Source organism: Bos indicus x Bos taurus, chromosome 10, assembly GCF_003369695.1.
Source record: "Bos indicus x Bos taurus breed Angus x Brahman F1 hybrid chromosome 10, Bos_hybrid_MaternalHap_v2.0, whole genome shotgun sequence".
Classification (NCBI taxonomy): domain Eukaryota; kingdom Metazoa; phylum Chordata; class Mammalia; order Artiodactyla; family Bovidae; genus Bos; species Bos indicus x Bos taurus.
The window spans coordinates 70,853,869-70,873,522 of record NC_040085.1 but is presented as its reverse complement, the minus strand read 5'-3'; the positions used below and the strand labels follow the sequence as shown (position 1 = coordinate 70,873,522).

At 39.6% G+C, this 19,654-nt stretch overlaps 1 protein-coding gene and 1 long non-coding RNA gene across 5 annotated transcripts; both read right to left on the bottom strand.

Annotated features, from left to right (window-relative positions):
* Positions 1–280: 280 nt before the first annotated feature.
* Positions 281–18,600, bottom strand: CHURC1 (churchill domain containing 1). Of its 4 annotated transcripts, none has more exons than XM_027554337.1 (5): positions 18,466–18,600; positions 10,171–10,306; positions 8,107–8,180; positions 7,289–7,488; positions 2,608–2,693 (listed from the first exon to the last, which is right to left on the bottom strand). In XM_027554337.1, exons 1-4 carry the CDS (start codon positions 18,583–18,585, stop codon positions 7,303–7,305), a joined length of 516 nt encoding a protein of 171 aa, XP_027410138.1. In that variant the 5' UTR covers positions 18,586–18,600; the 3' UTR covers positions 2,608–2,693; positions 7,289–7,302. The 4 variants fall into 4 exon arrangements, with proteins under 4 accessions (XP_027410141.1, XP_027410142.1, XP_027410138.1 ...); XM_027554338.1 differs by having other exon boundaries at positions 8,107–8,177; XM_027554340.1 differs by lacking the exon at positions 7,289–7,488 and having other exon boundaries at positions 281–2,693.
* LOC113900503 lies at positions 16,294–18,459 on the bottom strand. Its single transcript, XR_003513151.1, has 2 exons — positions 17,841–18,459; positions 16,294–16,945 (listed from the first exon to the last, which is right to left on the bottom strand). It is a non-coding gene; the product is annotated as an uncharacterized LOC113900503 (long non-coding RNA).
* Positions 18,601–19,654: the final 1,054 nt, after the last annotated feature.

The following is a 19,654-nucleotide window of genomic DNA, read 5'->3' as shown; positions in this document are numbered from 1 at the left end:
TGAGTTTCAGGAGCCTGACTAGGTCGACCCCAGCCTGTACATCATGAAGCAGGGAGAGAAAGAATGAGATGCCAGCACAAGTTCATGTTTCCCACTACACTCCCACGAAGGTCCTTTCTTCTTCTTACATCTCAGAGAAAGACGTAAAGAAGACAAATGCTTTTGCCTGGTTCCCCTTTACTTAAACAGAGAAATACAGAAGTAGAACTGCATTTAAGAGGTCTTTGTTCTATTAGATCCACCAAAAAATGCTATAAGATATATAAGGAAGATCGCCAAACACAGTACAATGCTGGTTTAATAATAATGAAATATATAAGTAGGATCTTACGTTTAAATTTTTTGTAATATATTGTCCAAAAACAGATAATTATAGACATGAGGATATTGGGAAGGGCATATAAATTCATACTCTTGAACTCCAAAAGACTTAAGTTGGAAGTAATAGCAAACTCCAAGAAGGGACAATTCAGAAACTATAATGGGCTTAGTGCTGCTATTTAAAGTAATGAAACATTTTCTCTGCTTTCTGGATTCAATTCACTAAATGATTTCCTCAGCAGGTCAGATATAGATTTGCAGAAAGTGGAAAACATTTTCCAGGAATAAAACAACTGATCCCTAAGAACAGCTGCGTTACTTTTCTGAATAATAAATCTTAGTCTGACATGCCCAGATTCCTCAGAGTGCTGTCACTGATATTCTCGACCTCTTCCTAACCTTGCCAGACTCTCACACTTCATGTGTACTGAACACTATGACTGTGAGAGCATCACTGTACTACGTGACCTGGACTCAGTTGCTTAACTTCTTTTTGCCTTAGTTTATCTGGCTCTAAAACTGGGTAACAATAGTACCTACCCTCATGGAATGGTTAATGAGGACGAAACAAGTGCTTAAAATGGCCTTGGCACATAGTAAGTATTCAGTAAACCTCAGCTATTATCATTATTCCTGTTACATAACAAAGCTTTCTCCTGATATCAACAACTTGGCTCACTCCGTTCGGAGGGTCTGAGATAAGAACAAGAAACAATTCTGCTTTAATGCCTGACGCTTAAGTTTTGATTTCAGAATGAGAACTAACTAAAACAATCTCATCCTATCTAGTACTTTATATGCCTTCCAAAGCATTTTACATTTACATGATTTTTGAATCTTCTAACAATACCATGAAGTATAATATCAATTTATACTACAGCGATTCTATAGAGACAATAAAGTCTAGCATGACGCTTTGCTTAATGGTTATACTGCTACCAAATGGCAGAGGCCTAAATGCCAGGTTTTACAACACCCAAGCCAGTGTTCTTTCAACTATGCAAGGTAAGATCTCTTTAGAGCAACTGAAACCATTCTACTTTATTAACTAAAGTCTGTTCTTTATTCAGATTTCCTTAGTTTTACCAAATGTCCTTTTTCTGGTGCAGGATCTCATTCAGGATACCAGATTACATTTAATAGTCATGTGTCTTTAGGCTCTTTATGGCTATGAGAGCTCCTCAGATTTCCTTTCTTTGACGACCTTGACAGTTTTGAGGAGTACTGGTCAGGTATTTTCCTCAATTGGGATTTCTCTCTCAACTGGGATTTATCTGAAGTTTTTCTCATGATTAGACTGAAGTTTTGGGTTTGGGGGAGGAAGACCCCAAAGGTAACATGTCATTCTTATCACATATCAAGAGTAATGCTATCAACATGGCTTATCATCAGTGATGTTAATCTTGATCACCAGGCTAATGTCTGTCAGATCTCTCATTGAAATAAAAGTTAAAATTACTTTTCCCCCTTTCCATACTCTACTCTTTGGAAGGAAGTCATGTAAACCCATAGTTAAGGAGTTAGGAGTATCTACATACATTATTTGAAATTTTCCTATGTGGGGGACTTAACTATTCTCTCCAATATATGTATTTATTCAGTCATTCACATAGGGACTCATGAATATTTATTTTATAGTTTGGGTTATAATCCCATACTACTTTATTTTGTTGCTCAGATTGTTCCAGCCTTGGTCACTGGGAGGTTCTTTGGGGGGTTCTTCTGTCCCTTTGACATACTCCCAGTCACTGTGATTTCCCTTCAAGCACTTCCTTTTTTTATGGCTCAAGATACTCCAAGCTCACCTTGTACATTTACTGCCCCAGTCCTAGACTCAGTCACTTCTCCAGGGAGTCCTAGATTCCTGTTGTTGGAACCGAGATGTGGGCACTAGTTGTGCTTTCCATCCTAGTTCTTTTTCAGCCACTTACAGCTAACAAAGATGCCTCATCCTGGCTGCACTGATACACACTGGGAACTTTAGCAGAAGAGCTCAGCAATCTCCTAAATTATTTCTGTTGTGGGGGCAGTGGGGCCTGCACTACACAGCTTGTGGGGTCTTAGTTTCCCAGCCAGGGACTGAATGCTGGCCACAGCAGTGAAAGTGCCAAGTTCTAACAACTGGACTGCCAGGGAACTCTTTTTCTTTCAAAGAACAGGTGAGTCTAAGCAGCAAAAAATAATATGCAAATAATTTCCATTATAAACTAAGCAAATCATCAGGCTTGCTGTATTGTAAACCAACACAACAGTGTTATTACAGAACTGCAGAAGGATGCTTAGAATAACAGAGTCATTTGTCGGGGGTCGTCCGGGAGAATACTGATAGTATCTTCGGCTTTACCACATAACAGACACAGCATGGTATATTCCTGGAACAAGAGAAAGTGCACAATTACCTTGAGGAACCAGCAGAAACAGCCTTCATAACTTTCTCTGGTGAACCTGTCCTCTGTAAACTGTCATGGATATACTATCTGTACAGTAGATCAATTTCTTCAACTTTCTTCCTATAAGTGAAGTCTTAGGTTTAGTCTGTGTAACCCACAACATTTTGTTTATATAAATTTAATACATGCTGATGCTCTATGCTGTATTTACTATGTTTACAAGAATGTCATCTTGGAAAGGCATGGCTACTTCCTGGATTTGGAAAACACATATACTGGGCTTACTCAGTGCTGCTATTTAAAGTAATGAAACAATTTGAGTGTGCGCCCCTGAGGACAAATTTCTGTTCTTAGAGCTGTTCCTTTCTAAGATATTCAACACTAATACGCAACAGAAACAATTTTTAAAATAAACAATTATGTTAAATCCACTAGTATCTCATGTCTCATATTTAGATAGCTAGTTTTCTAGAATTTGATCTTTTTAAGGAGTTTTATGTTTCCTGGGCTTAACAAATGTCCAGACTGGCGACAGAAGGTATTTTGTTTTAAGCAAAAATCCTCAGGGCAAAGTTCTGTTTTTATAGCTGTTCATTTCTAGAATTTGTAATATGGTCATAAACTATAGAAACATATTTCTTTCAAATCTTTTACTTAAAAACCTTTTATCTTCTTTAGGAAAACAAGCATCTATACTAAATCTATTAGTATTTCCACACCTGACATTGAGATTGCTGGCTGCTGGAAATTGATCAGTCAAGGCAGTTTGAGTTTCATGGGTCTGAACAGTCACTAGAGAGGGTCAGAGAGGTAAACAGTGACCACAGTACGAAGACTCAGAACCAGCAACTGCTACCATTTCTTGCTAGAGAGTTCAGCAGGAGGACTTAGTTATAGCAGTAGAAAGACTGTTTCCTGAAAGACCACATTTAATTTTAAAGTCTATTCCACTCACACAGTAGAAATAGAGGCTAGAGCTCAGCAAACAAATAAGAGTCTCATGAATCAAAAATAGTTAAAACCCACTCTCTCCAAGGTTTTACTGCTTTCAAATTCTGCTTTCACGCACTAGACATTACTAGTAGAATGTCAACCTCTCACTGGAAAAGAAGAAGAAAATAATAATAAACCCAATATGGGAAAATATGTGAAGCTAGACAACTATTTGAATTTTCAACCAACCTACCCAATGACAAGTTTTCATTAAGTGCCTAAAGGCTCTGTAATATGCCAGGCACACTGGCAGACATGGGAAAAGGCGAGGACAAGGTCTGACCTTGCAAAATTTACAGTGCAACTTGACAGAAAGAAAAAACCTAACATATGGTATAATCTGGAAAAACTGTTAAATCAGTAAGACTGATTATACCTATAATCTTTAATTTATAGGCAGTCTGGAATCCAAATTTCATTGCAGGTCAATTATTTGGAATGCAGAAGCAGTTTCCCACAGAAGTAACATTACACAATGCAGTTAGGTTCCCAGGGAAATCCAGGGAGTCTTTTAAATTTATACTGCACAACTCCTATAGAATCTAACCACACAGAGAAGTGTTTCTGTGGGAAAATATGTCTAGAATTCTCACTTGGGATGCCAGGAACATATCTTCTTGTGCTGCCAAGAATATGGTGGGATCAGGACACTTTTCACCCAAATTGGCCAAGTTAGGAGAATCAGAATTCCTCCTAGTCATTCACGGAGATCTTCAAAGGCTCCACCTGGGCAAAGCCTGAGGGGAGTGATCTGGAAGAAATGGTGGGGTGGGTGGAATTCCCTTTGGGTAAGATCAGATCCTGTGTTTTACACTGAGGGTCCCACGGGGCTCTTCCCTCTATTACTACCTGCTAATTCTGACCCTCGGTCCTCTCCTTCCCTGGTCCACAGACAAAGAAAAAGCAGTCTCAGTTTCCCTCTTCTTTACTGAGGCAAATATATAGCCCTTTTAATGGATTTTAGGGTGATATAAAAAATACAGGATGCCTGTAATCACTTACAACTTATTTTCCATTTAAACTCTGTACTTATGTCTCTACTTTCCCCTCAACACTTGCCATAAGAAAATCTTATTTTAACAACATTGTTTGTTAAAAATGAATCTACTTAAAAACAGAATCTTTATCTTTTAGAGCTTCATATTGAAATATTTACAGAAGTAGTAAATGTTTGGGATTTGCTTCAAAGTAATCCTGAGAGGTACAAATAAAGCAAACTGAAGCTGGGAACTGAAGATTAACACACTATTCTGCCTTTTTCTCTTTTGACCACACCCCGTGGCATGCAGAACTTCGGGGTGTACCTGAGGGAGTATACCTGAGGCCCCTGCAGTGGAAGCATGGAGTCTTAACCACGGGACCTCTGGAAGTCCTAGTCTGCCTACTTCTGATTTAAATTTCTCGTAAGACATTTCAAACAAAGCAAAACATTACCAACAGTGGGAATCCCACCCTGAACCTGAACTACTGTTGGAATAAGATGGGGGCTGGAGTGGGAGGCTGAGGAAAGTAAGTCACAGCAGCTGAGAATGAGGACTCCTTGGGGTCATCAGGCTGAGATAGAAGTTACCAATTGACTAGTTACGAATCGGGGGCTGCAATAGATACAAGAAGAGTTCAAAAAAGGGCTAGATTACTCAGAAGCAGAAGGAGACACAATTTAAGTACAGCTTAAAAGAGGTAAGATTTAGTTAGCTTGAACACAGTGAAAGGGACAAGTTAAGTAAAGGAAACAGCACGGATAAAGACAGTGATATGGAACAGGGCAAGTACACCGCATAAGGAGTAGCAGAGGAGTGTCAGGATGGGGTGTTTCCAGAAGATTAACTTGAGGGCAGTGTGCATGACTACAGTGTGGAGACTGCTGCAGTATTTTAGGTTTGAGCGGTATGGTCCTTCACATGAAGCGTGACAGTGGAGCCAAACAAAAGAAAGAGAAACAAAGGGAGAAAGGAGGGCAGAGGGAACATTAGGGTTAGAGAAGGAGATCCAGGACATACCCTAGGTTTCATCAGAGACTGAGTCTATGTGTGCTCAGTATCTGAGAGAGTAAAGAGTAGGTTCCTAGACCAGAGGCCAAAGCTCAGGAGAAAAGATGTCAGGGAGAAATAGGAAAGGAAACCACAGAGAAAGCAAGGCAACTGTCAAAATGATTTAAAAAGAAAAAAGTCTAGCACTATGGACCCCAGAAGATAAAATGCTCCAAAAAGACAATGGTTAAAAAAACCAGATCCAGAAAGACGTTAAGAGAGATAAGAAGGCAAGGTCATAGGATTTGGCTACATTATAGGGAATCTATGAGAGAATAATTTCAGTAAAGTGAAAATGAAATTTGAAAGTAAAGTGAAATTTGAAATTCGAAAGTAAAGGGAAAACCAATTTGTAGATTGTTAGGAGGAGCAAAGGGAAATAAGGAAAATAGGGTAAAGAGCTATTCAAGTAAAGAAGCAAAAGGAAGGAGAGAGATGATCAGAGGATGAATCAAAGAAGTAACTGAGTGAAACAAAAGAATTTTAATTTACTTTTAACAAATACAGAAGAACTAAATACATTTAATGTAAAAATGCTTTAAATCTCATTGAGAAAAAGCTAGGAGGAGAGAAGGTAACATGAAGTTCCTGAGGAAATGCATTGTGGGGATAACAGAGAGGAGGAAATAACACTTTTTACAACAGGAGGGAAAGAGGAGAGACTAAAGCTGGGACAATGCTATGAATGGTGTGCAAAAGGAGAGCAGTGAGAAATGAGAGAAAGGAAGGCTGCCAACCCAGTGAGAACCTTGGGATGGGAGGCTTGGGCAGTATACTGGAGCTAAAGATAGCTATTCTAGAAAAGCCAAAGAGGTAGTCTGAAAGCATCATTTTAAGACAAATATGCTGATAGCAAAATAAAGAACACGGGGGTGGCAGGGAGTGGATGTTGGGAAAGAGAGAACTGGAGGTAGAGTGCAGTTTAAAAACGAGTTTATTCCCAAGAGAATTCCACACTATCTAGGCATTGTGACTACAGCCATCTTCCTTTCCCTTCTTCCTACCCCAAAGAACTTCTGGGACAGCTTTGAAAGTGGCTGTGCTCAGTCATAAAGGAAAATCTGCTAGGCCTTGGTCTCGTGGTGGTGACACACTATGGCTCAATTAGGGCATAAACAGGCAATCTCAAGATTCACTTAGGGACTCTAAAAACCTCACAGGAGCTTCAGGAACCGCTGGAAAATAGCTATAAGCACACCTGTCCTCCCATGAATGGAGAGAGATGCTCCTTTAAGTCCTTGACATGTTCACTCCCCTATTTGGCCACTACTCATTCACTGAGATCTTGATTTTGCCCAAAGAGACACCTATTATATAAGAATCTTTGAGGCATAATTTTTGGATGCTGGGGAGATGCGGTCAGGATGTTATTTAGATGGACCACAAGATATTAGACCAGATTCTGACAGGTGACTAAGTGCCTTCTTCCACACTGAAGTAAAAATGAAAGTGGTTCTCTTGTACTATTTTATAAGATTCTACTGTAGAAGATTTTTTCCCTAATCATAGTAGTACCAAAAAAACAAAATTCCCTTGACAGTAAAAAGCTCTTACCTGACATTTATATCCTATGACATGTAGTTCACAGGAAATAAGTAACTCAATCTGAAGCCTTGAAAGTGGAGGCAGTGAGGGGCGGACACAGAGGAGTGTGTCCTTGGGTTCCCAGTTTGTCCGTGGCTCTCCCCACTGTCCAGCTCTTCTCCCTCACTGTTAGATCTGTGAATCTTCAGCAACTGCAGGCCTATACCAGCCTGTAGGATTTTGTAGAATTCTTCACATGCTCTCACAGTTGTATAAGGACTAATCTTTTAATAGATCCCTATTCTCTACCCTTACAGTGGTTCAGCTTCTCTCCTCCAACCATGATACACCTATCGTGTTATTTTACTTATCAAATAATATTCAAATATCCTATCAAAATTGAGACCACAGAGTTGCTGACTACAGTCCTACAACAGAAACAAAGATAATCTCATGGTCACGATTTCCATGCTCTACAAGAATGGTGGCAGTGGGCAGACCAACACTTAAAGCCAACAACTGTGCAATCAAATAACTGGGTAGAGAAAAAAGAGGCCCAATGGTAACCTTACAAGAAGCCATAAGGTGCTACTCTTTATAAGCAAAAATGACAGGGCAGCGATATCATCTGTAAGGCGTGCATTTTGCTTTGTGACTCTTGTGAAGACAGGTTTGAACAGATCCACCCACATCTAAAGTGTCTGTCTCACCTTACACAAGTGGAAGAGAGGGATGGTCTCCTCTAACATCTGGGAGCACTTCATTTACGAAGATTATACCCAGATTTGTCAAGTGTACTCTTCTTATCCCCCTTCCCCTCAATAACACACCCACATATATACATTTACCTGAAATTCATCCATGATACTGAACGTATACTCATGCCTGGCTATTACATGATGACAATTCTTACAAAGATCTGCTGAAACAGAGAGAGACTTAAATAATTAAATCTTAGATGGTGTCTGAAGACAGTAAAATTTCTATTCTTAGCATGGTATTGCTTTAAAAAAATCTTAACTCTGCCAAATTTAACACAAAGGAAACCCATTGTAATATCCCCCTTGATAAAAAAAATTCAGACTCTATTACACAGCAACACTATATAATTAAGGGCCTGAACTCAGAGACTTAATGTGCAATTCCCACTGGAAGCTAAGGTAATCAATTAACAGATGTGTGTATTTTTTAAACTAGCTGGACCTACCTAATTATATAGGAGCTTTTATTCTCAGGAATGATAGAAACTGTGCTACTACCCAAACATAAACAAAAAGCTAACACAAGACATTAAAGTGAATTTAGCAGTAATAAGACTCTAGTAAAAACAATATTATAATAGCTATGATGTATTGAGTGCTTATTTTGTGCCAGATACTACACACTTTTTATCTGTTTATTCACTTAATCTTCTCAAAACCCAACAAGGTAGATACTATTCTTATCACCTTTGTGAAATGAAGTGAAGTTAAAAGTTGCTCAGTCATGTCCAACTCTTTGCAATCCCATGGACTATACATGGAATTCTCCAGGCCAGAATACTGAAGTGCGTGGCCATTCCCTTTTCCAGGGGATCTTCCTAACCCAGGGATCAGGTCTCCCACATTGCAGGCAGATTCCCTACCAGCTGAGCCACCAGGGAAGCCGTTTGTAAGGATAAGGAAAAAAAGGCACACTGTGTGTAAGTAACTAGGAAGACCACGCTGAGTTAGGAAGTGTTGGAACCAGAATTCAAACCCAAGCTTTCTCACTCCAGCCCTTGCTTTTGACCACTATCCTCTATCTAGAAAAATAAAAATTAAATATGCTGAAAGAAAGAAGATTCTTCTAATGTAGAACATTTTTCTATTTTCTGACTCTATTCTAAAGGCTTAGTGTCTTTTTCATCCTTCTTTAAAAATATCATTATTTACACATTTATTTCATATAGTCAGAACATACCAAAAAATCAGGAGACAATCAAAAAGGAAATGTGAATAGTTAAAATAGCTTCCATAATATCTGAGCACTAAAGTCTGCTGCTGCTAAGTCGCTTCAGTCGTGTCCAACTCTATGCGACCCCATAGATGGCAGCCCACCAGGCTCCCCCGTCCCTGGGATTTCTCCAGGCAAGAACACTGGAGTGGGTTGCCATTTCCTTCTCCAATGCATGAAAGTGAAAAGTGAAAGTGAAGTCGCTCAGTCGTGTCCGACTCTTCGAGACCCCATGGACTGCAGCCCACCAGGCTCCTCCATCCATGGGATTTTCCAGGCAAGAGTACTGGAGTCGGGTGCCACTGCCTTCTCCGCACTAAAGTCTACGTGTATGTAAGTTTACTCAGAGATTCTTAGTGCCAACCTCAGAACTGATTTTTTATTACACATAGTTATTTATTTCATTTCCCAGTATCAAGGATGAGGAACAGCACATCAAGATGGCATCCACCCCTACAGCAGCAAAAGAAATGATAGACTGACAATAACAAAAAGAGACAAAAACTATAAAAGCAGAAATAAGACTTAAAAAAATTGTTTCTCAGAGCCATTTAGTGTAAGGACAAACAGCCCTAAACACTTAAGAGCTGCTGAAGCACATCATTGCATTATACTATAGTAGAAGGTGAAAATTCACATGGATGACCCTAAGTTTAAAAAAAAGTCCCTATATCTTGTTTCAGAAGACATAGTCTTTAAAGATAAACAAAAGAAAACTGGTGCCTAAATCATAAGCTTCAGCTGTCTGCAAGTCATTTATGTGGAATATATGATGTTGCTAGATACATGAGATGTTACCTATATTCTCCTCTTAAAAACCTAGTGATTATGTGTTGCAATATGATAGTAATATAGACCTCATAATACTGTGCACAACCTAGTTCCCAAAAGATGACATCTACTAACAGACTTAGATGTTAAAAAGAGAGTCCACTTACGATCATAGGTAACTATTTCTTCTCCGTCTTCCTCTTTCAAAGATTTGTTTGTGATCAGCATAAAATCTCGCTTATTGCACACTGCACAGCCTGTAAAGTTCAGCAAGAAAGATCCATTTTCCAGGCAGATGTTACCCTAAAATAAGAAAAACAGGGATTTAATTTTCTTTTTGGGGGGAGATTTAATTTTCTTATATTTCAAAATCCTTGGAGAAAATGATTAATAGACTTAAAGTCTCTAAAGGCAAAAAACATGACCACAATTTACTTGCTTGAAGTTTATGCCAAGTAATTTTTGAAATTACTAGCTTTCCTCTAGAAGTATTATTCATAGTAAATAAACCTGAGGCAGTGTTAGGGCTGTAAGTCTCTGAAGTCTGTTAACTGTGTTTAAGAGAGAAGACTAAATGCAATTGGATATTTAGAAACAACTTAATGAAGTCTTAATATAACACATGAAAAGGAAAAGTTAGAAAATCTAATAGTCAACACCACTAAATGAGGTATCATAAAACTAGAATGAAAATTTAATCAAAATGGAAACTCTGAGCCAATAATAAAAATGATCTTATGCAATGTGATGTTCAGTTGACTGTTGAAAAAGCATTTTCTCAAGCCTTAAAAATATCAGAAAATAAATAAAGAGAAATAAACTTTCAGGTCTTATAGATATCAGTCCTTAGGATATGTGTGATTCAGGCAGAGAAGGTAATTTCTGTAATTCATCAGATTGACACCATGACATTTAAAAGAGAAAGAAACTGTAACTAAGAAACTGTAAATAACATGTTCCTGGCTCAAGTGAGGTCTTTGCTAAAGCCTTACTAGTAATTGTTCAGAACTTAATTTATTCATAAGCAACCTAATTAACCTTATTTATTTTATATTGAAGTATAGTTGATTTAACAATGTTGTGTTAGCTCCAGGTGTACAGCAAAGTGATTCAGTTTTATATACACATATATCTATTCTTTCTCAAGTTCTTTTCCTAGTTAGATGATTGTTGTTGCTGTTCAGTTGCTAAGTCATGTCCAATTCTTTGTGACCCCATGGACTGCAGCATGCCAGGCTTCCCCTTCCTTCACAATCTCCCGGAGTTTGCTCAAACTCATGACCATTAAGTCGGTGATGCTATCCAACCATCTCATCCTCTGTTGCCCGCTTCTCCTCCTGCCTTCAATCTTTTCCAGCATCAGGGTCTTTTCCAATGAGTTGGCTCTTTGCATCAGGTGGCCAAAGAATTGGACCTTTAGCTTCAGTATCAGTCCTTCCAATGAATATTCAGGGTTGATTTCCTTTAGGATTGACTGGTTTGATCTCCTTGCTGTCCAAGGGACTCTCAAGGTTTTTTTCCAGCACAATTCAAAAGCATCAATTCTTCAGCGCTCAGCCTTCTTTTACAGTCCAACTCTCACATCCATACATGACTACTGGAAAAACCCAGTTTTAACTATACGGACCTTTGTTGGCAAAGTAAGGTCTCTGCTTTTTAATATGTTGTCTGGGTTTGTTATAGCTTTTCTTCCAAGGAGCAAGCATCTTTTAATATCGTGGCTGCAGTCACTGTCCACAGTAATTTTGGAGCCCAAGAAAATAAATCTGCCTCTGTTTCCACTTTTTCCCCAACTATTTGCCATGAAGTAACAGGACCAGATGCCATGATCTTAGGTTTTTTAAGGTTGAGTTTTAAGCCAGTTTTTTCACTCTCTTCTTTCACCTTCATCAAGAGGCTCTTTAGTTCCTCTTCGCCTTCTACCAGCAGAGTGGTATCATGTGCATACCTGAGGTTGTTGATATTTCTCCTGGCGACACTGTTCCAGCTTGTGACTCACCCAGCCTGGCATTTCACATGATGTACTCTGCATAAAAATTAAATAAGCAGGGAGACAATATACAGCCTTGACGCACTAGTTTCCCAATTATGAACCAGTCCACTGCTCCATGTCCGATGCTAACTATTGCTTCTTGACCTTCATACAGGTTTCTCAGGAGGCAGGTAAAGTGGTCTGGTTTTCCCATCTCTATGAATTTTCCACAGTTTGTTGTGATCTACACAGTCAAAGGCTTTAGTTTAGTCAATGAAATAGATGTTTTTCAATGAAACAGATGTTTAGTGTAGTCAATGAAATAGAAATTCCTTTGCTTTTTCTACAATCCAACAAAAGTTGGCAATCTGATCTCTGGTTCCTCTGCTTTTTCTAAATCCAACTTATATATCTGTAAGTTCTTGGTTTATGTACTGTTGAAGCCTAGCTTGAAGGATTTTGAGCATTACTTTGCTAGCATGGGAAATGAGGGCAACTCTATGGTAGTTTGAACATTCTTTGGCATTGCCTTTCTGCTGCTGCTGCTGTCGCTTCAGTCGTGTCAGACTCTGTGCAACCCCATAAACGGCAGCCCATCAGGCTCGCCTGTCCCTGGGATTCTCCAGGCAAGAACACTGGAGTGGGTTGCCATTGCCTTTCTGAGACTGGAATAAAAACTGACCTTTTCCAGTCCTGTGGTCATTGTTGAGTTTTCCAAATTTTCTGGCATATTGAGTGCAGCACTTTAACAGCATTATCTTTTAGGATTTTAAATAGCTCAGCTAGAATTAATAAACTTTGACAAAAAGCCTGTTGCGGTCTGAACTGGTACTGCCTTGAATCCAGAAAAGTTGACTGTCAAAGACTAAGAAATTAAGGAATTTTTAAAAAACTCTTAAAAGAATAAACATCTAAATACCATGTTCAAATAAATTATTAACAGAACTCTGAGCACAAGTGCACACATAAACACAGGCACTTTATATAATATGGTCTAACCTCTGTAATCTGACCATATAAGCAGGCCAAATGTAAACTCTAAATACTGAAGGAAGAGAAAAGATACCTATGTACATGTTGTGAGGTAAGGAAATAAATTCTTGAAATGGGAAAATGCACGTAAAGTACCCAAGAAACTGATGGGGCTTTCTCTAAGGGCCCTGGTCATTTGAAAGTGAGGGTAACCTTCATCAGTGAGGCATGATTATTTTATTAGATGAAGCAAGATTATTAATGTTCAAATTTGGGAAAGAAAATTAAAGAATACAGTATTCAGAGAAGCGTTTGAGGTTTTCACAGCAGGAGGAAAGAGAAGAATAAAATCTAAATCAACTCAGCAGTAATAATAGTAAGCTATAACAGTTTGAAGAAGACAGGAAAAAAAGTCAAAAGTTAACAATCTTTAGAAAATGTGATTCAGCCAAATCCTGGTTGAAGATCTATAAAGGTATACAAATACGTAGCAAGAAATGGTTAAACACTATGATGATAATTAGGATGAAAGTATATTATGATAAAATCTTACAAATTTGAGAAATCTGCAAATATATTGACAAGGATTGGGCCAGTTTGTTTCTTTCAAAAACACTATTATTTCAGATGGAATAAGTTATCAGTGTATATGTTTTGACAGGGAGTACTTAAAACTGGAAAATACAGTTTTTAAAGAACCAAATTTTAATTTTGCTGATTTTCTCCATTTTCTATTATCTCCTATTTCATTCATTGCCACTCTAATCTGTATCATTTCTAGTGCTTGCTTTGGGTTGTCTGCTCTTGCTTTTTCAGTGTCTTAGAGTGGAAAGTTAAGTTACTGATTCCAGATTGTTTTTAAAATATTTATTTGGTTGCTCCAGGTCTTCAGTTCAGTTCAGTCGCTCAGTCGTGTCCAACTCTTTGCGACCCCATGAATCGCAGCACGCCAGGCCTCCCTGTCCATCACCAACTCCCGGAGTTCACTCAAACTCACGTCCTTCGAGTCGGTGATGCCATCCAGCCATCTCATCCTCTGTCATCCCCTTCTCCTCCTGCCCCCAATCCCTCTCAGCATCAGAGTCTTTTCCAATGAGTCAACTCTTTGTGTGAGGTGGCCAAAGTATTGGAGTTTCAGCTTTAGCATCAGTCCTTCCAATGAACACCCAGACTGATTTACTTTAGAATGGACTGGTTGGATCTCCTTGCAGTCCAAGGGACCCTCAAGAGTCTTCTCCAACACCACAGTTCAAAAGCATCAATTCTTTGGCGCTCAGCTTTCTTCACAGTCCAACTCTCACATCCATACATGACTACTGGAAAAACCATAGCCTTGACTAGATGGACCTTTGTTGGCAAAGTAATGTCTCTGCTTTTGAATATGCTATCTAGGTTGGTCATAACTTTCCTTCCAAGGAGTAAGCGTCTTTTAATTTCATGGCTGCAATCACAATGTGGCATATAGAATTTAGTCCCCTGACCATGGTTCAAACCCGACACCCTTGCACTGGGAGCGAGGAGTCTTAGCTGCTGGACCACCAGAACAGTCCCCTGTGTGTTTGTTTTTTTTTTAATATAGACATTTTAAAATGCAGCATCCATTTCCATACAACTGTTTTACAAATTATATATCAGACTCAGCATTTAATTAAATATGGTTTGATGCTAAACAACAATTTGGGCTTCCTAGGTGGTGCAGTGGTACAGAATCTGCCTGCCAATACAGGAGATGACATGAGTTCGAGCCCTGGGTCACGGAAAATTCCCTGGAGTAAGCTATGGCAACCCACTGCGGTATTCTTGCCTGGAGAGACCCATGGACAGAGGAGCCTAGTAGGCTATACTCCATAGGGTCACAAGGAGTCAGACATGACTGAGCAAACATGCACATGCAAACAACAATCTGAGTACAGGAACTTTCATAGTTTAATTTTAAAGTAAAGTATATAAAACATAATTTCTAATTTAAACATGTAACAAATTTACACTGATTACTTCCCTCTGATTAATCTAAATTTATGCTCTATTTCTGTATTGCTGGTACATTACTAAGAATGTTAAAGCCGAAACTTGAACTATATGAAGTATAGGTTTCATTTCTAGTTTGATACAGAAATGTTTTATTACAATTTTGTGCCTAATCAGTTATTTTAGAAAATGCAGTAGAGTTCTAGTTCTAACTGGTTTGCTAAATGCTTTTCTAAATGAAAAAAAGTAATCTTGTTCATAGTTGAGTAAAAAAAGTTGAGTTCAAAAAATTAGTATGGTTCATTTCCAATTCGATTCAAGTCTGACTTCAAGTTCTTGGTGTAACATTACAAACAAGAGGGCCAGAGCTCTGTAAGAAATCTTCTAGGCTGTGAAAAACATTCACCACCGAAGTCCAGCCATTTTAGGTAACCAAGTGAAATGAAAGTCCCTCAGTTGTGTCCGACTCTTTTCGACCCCATGGACTATACGGTCCATGGAATTCTCCAGGCCAGAATACCATAGTGGATAGCTTTTCCCTTCTCTAGGGGATCTTCCCAACCCAGGGATCAAACTCAGGTCTCCTGCATTGCAGGCGGATTCTTTACCAGCTGAGCCACAAGGGAAGCCTAAACAATTAACTATTTATTACCTGCTCATTCTGCATTTAGACCTACCCAACATGTTAACCCATCATTTTTCTCTGCCAAATTTTCTGAATAAGTGGACTATACTTGCTACTACCACCTTAGTACCTTTTTCTTTGCTAGGTTCAAGCAGAATGGCTTCTGCTCTTACTGTCCTTAAAAGTATCTCATGACTTCAAAAAAAATCCCAGAGTTGGAGGGATCCCTGAGACTTCGAGACATCATTTAGTCTCTACTGAATGAAAAGCAGAGTTCAATTTCTTTAAGGTTACCCATTCCATTAAAAAAAAAAAAATCTGTTAGAAAGTTCTTTATTCTGATTTAAAGCCTATAGCCCCCTAACATCCATCCACTAATTATTTCTGAATCTGCCTTCTGGAATTTCAAATAAAAGTCCAATTCTTCCTCATGACAGTTTTTAATAACTTTAGAACAGAATAAAAATCAGAGAAAACTGCTTCAGGCACTTTCCTGGTTTTCCAATCACCTCAAAGCTTTACTTTTATTTTCTTCCTCTACTTTTATTTTCACTTTCTAAATTCATTTAATCCTTGAAGCTCAGTTCTCGACACTGGTTGATTCTCTACATTCTTTTCCTAAGTGAACAAATTCTTCCTGACTCCTTTATTTGGTTGACTCATCTGTTTGAATCTCTTACCCAAACGGTCTTCCTATATTTTTACCCTATTCCTGGAGTGTTACAGTTTCAACCTCAGATGAAACACGATTAAAAAAAAAAAAGCAATCTGATCATTTGCTCCCCCAATTTTGGTTCTCCTTCCCATATGGCTCAAACTTCTGTAATACTTCCAAAGTTCCCAGCTGCCTAGATAGAAAACTCTTGAGATTATGAATGCTCTTCCCTTCTTCCCTCCTATATTAAATTGCTTTAGTCCTGTTAATTCTTTCTTTGATATGACGTCTTCATCATCTCATGCCTATAACTACAGCTGCCATTTGGTTTCCCCAAATGCTCTGTACGGCTGTCCTTTTACATTTTCCCCCATCCCATCATCTCAACATACAACCATACGATCCACTTTCCTATATAGCAGGTTTCAGAGTTGTTTCCTTATTCTTTTTTTTTTGGATGGCTGTCCAAAGCCTAAAGTGTATCGTCTAAACTTCAATATAATTTTTGTCTTTTGATAAGCTCAACTCTTAAAAATCTAACTATATATATATACTTTTTTTTTTTCTCCTGGCCTCACCTCGGCATATGAGATCTTAGTTCCCGGACCAGGGATTGAACCTGTTTCCCCTGCAGTGGAAGCTGAGGCAGGGTATTCCCCAATTTAATATATTATCCACAGCAAACATCTTCCTCATGGTGCTTATAATGTGCAGTTTTCATTACTGGATTCACAAAAATCTCTCTTTAAACTTAAAAAAAAAAAAAGTATGAAATAGACCATAATACAGAAAAGTATGTGAAATGTAAAGGCATAAGGCCTCTACCTATTAAGTGTCTGTAGGACCGCAGTCTTGATAACCAAAAATATCTCCCGCTATTGTCCAATTCCCTCAGGAGGCAAAACTGCTCCCAGTTGAGAGCCACTGCTCCATTCACTCACGGCTTTCTGTTCTATGACCACACCACATTTTTCCAGCCTGGCAACCCACTCCAGTGTTCTTGCCTGGAGAATCCCATAGACAAAGGGGCCTGGCAGGCTACAGTCCATGGGGTCTCAAGAGTTGGACACGACTTAGTGGCTAAACCACCACCACCACAAACAACGCCGTTATGAACATTCTCCAGGAACATGCATTTATTTCTCTAGAATCGGAACTGCCAGGTCATTCAGGATACATCTTTTTACTTTTTTTTATATAATGCTAGACCTTTACTTTCAAAGACGTTATACGATATAAGTGTTCATGATGTATTATAAAAGCCTCCCAAAAGACTACTGCTGCTGCTGCTAAGTCGCTTTAGTTGTGTCCGACTCTGTGCGACCCCATAGATGGCAGCCCATCAGGCTCCACCATCCCTGGGATTCTCCAGGCAAGAACACTGGAGTGGGTTGCCATTTCCTTCTCCCCCAAAAGACTAAGTATTACTCAAATTATTAAAGAGACAGAAGCAGCCTATATGAGAATCCTTGTTATTTCCCCCAGCCTTCAGTTCTTCCTTTCCTTTTCCACCCAAGTCTCAAATGAACGCCACCTTTCTTTGGGGAGAACACCACTATTTCCTATTGCTCTCCCCCTTCTCTACACCTGAATAGTATTTAGGTACTAGTCATTTTTTGCTAGCCACGTGACCCTGTAAACGTACGCTCTTCGACGGCTCGCAAGTTAACACGCATACAAATGTTCAGTAACTATACGTTGAACGAAACGAGAGTAAACAAGCTTCGCAATTTCCTGAGCCTGAAAGGAACCGAGATTTAAAAGAAGGTTAACAGCAAGGAAACCAGAATTCCAGTCTTGCCTTTCATACTAACTAGAATGTGAACTTTGGCAAGAGATTTGCCGCCTCCAGACATTAATTTCATCAGCAAAATTGGGTTAGAACAGATGACTTCAGAGGTCCCTTCTAGCGCTCGAATTCGGGAGGAGCACTGAATGCCATCAAATCAAGCTTGAGGATAAGACCAGGGTAGGGGTAGGGGCGAACTCTGTTCTCGGCTGGGTTGGTGGTGGTGGTAGGATTTTTTTTCCCTCCCCTGGAGCTCAAGAGAAATGAAGCGACGGCTGCTCCCAGTCTCCAGGGTGGGGATCTGCAGGAAACGACGGCTGAAGGCTGTCCCCACTGTCAGGTACCTAGATACAGCTACCGGGTCACTGGATGGGGTGGAGCGGCTGAGTCCGCCCCACGCCAGACCTCCCAGGGGTACGAGAAGCCTCAGGGGCGGCCATGGCCCAAGGGAGCGGGCAGTTCTCGGCGCCCACTCGCTCACCCGGTTGGGATATTCCTTCTCCACACAGTCCACACACATCGCGACGCCGTTATCAGCGAAGATCCTTCGGTGCTTCCGGGAAGACGAAACCTCGCGAGAGTTCAAAGAAGGTCGCCGCATGCGCCCACAGTATTAGATCCTGGAGTATTTGGTCTCAGGAACCAATTCCAAGTCTCCGCCCCTTAGCAACGGTTGTTAGGGCAGGATCTGTTTTCTCAGACAACAAGAACTGAGAGCCAAGAGGACTTAGGAAACCTTCCTAATAGAGCGGAAGGGACCATGGACCTTGTGGCGGGAAGGGGAAAGGGCTCTTGGACCAAGCAAAATTCTAACAGGTGCCTTCCTGAGGCTAGGCTGACAGAAAGGCAAGCCACAATACTCACGAGAGGGAATTCTTTCTCACTTCCTCGACTTACTCCATATATATAAAGCTGAAATTATAATTTGGATACATTTTTATACCATTTCTTGGGCTTCCCTGGTGGCTCAGAGGTTAAAGCGTCTGCCTGGAATGCGGGAGACCTGGGTTCGATCCCTGGGTCAGGAAGATCCCCTGGAGAAGGAAATGGCAACCCACTCCAATACTCTTGCCTGGAGAATCCCATGAAGGGAGGAGCCTGGTAGGCTACAGTCCATGGGGTCGCAAAGAGTCGGACACAACTGAGCGACTTCACTTTCACTTTATACCATTTCTTAGGGCAGTGAGAGTGATAGTTCAGATCTTGGCAGGTGAATAAGCAATAAATGAAGTGTTTGGGAAGAGCCACTTACGTATAGCTCTGCAGAGAATCTCTTAAAAAGAACACAAAGCGTTAATAAGAAATGACCATCCCAGAGCCCTCTGGAAGGAAACCAAGGAAATGAGTGGTTAAAGGTCTTATCTAGGATAACAAAGCTACTCAGCCAACCAAGATAGGACTTGGTTCCTACCCTGGGCTCTGCACCTTTTTAATATAATAGCCAGTAGCCACATGTGGCTATAAAAGCACTTTTAATGTGGCAAATTTGAACTGAAATGTGTTGTAAGTACATCCTACACACTAGCTTTGGAAGACTTAGTATGGAAAAAATGTGAAATATTTCATGAGTAATTTTTATATTGATTACCTGTTGAAATAATGGGGCTAAATAAATTATTAAAATGAATTTAACCTGTTTTTTTAAATTTGGCTACTATAAAATTGAAAAT

What these genes read in the sequence shown, in the direction of transcription:
- CHURC1 (XM_027554337.1), bottom strand. Translation starts at nt 18,585, where the DNA reads ATGCGGCGACCTTCTTTGAACTCTCGCGAGGTTTCGTCTTCCCGGAAG. An exon ending in AGAAGGAATATCCCAACCGG is followed by an intron (nt 10,307 to 18,465) that starts GTGAGCGAGTGG and finishes TTCTTATTTTAG; the next exon opens with GGTAACATCTGCCTGGAAAA. An exon ending in AGAAATAGTTACCTATGATC is followed by an intron (nt 8,181 to 10,170) that starts GTAAGTGGACTC and finishes TCTCTGTTTCAG; the next exon opens with CAGATCTTTGTAAGAATTGT.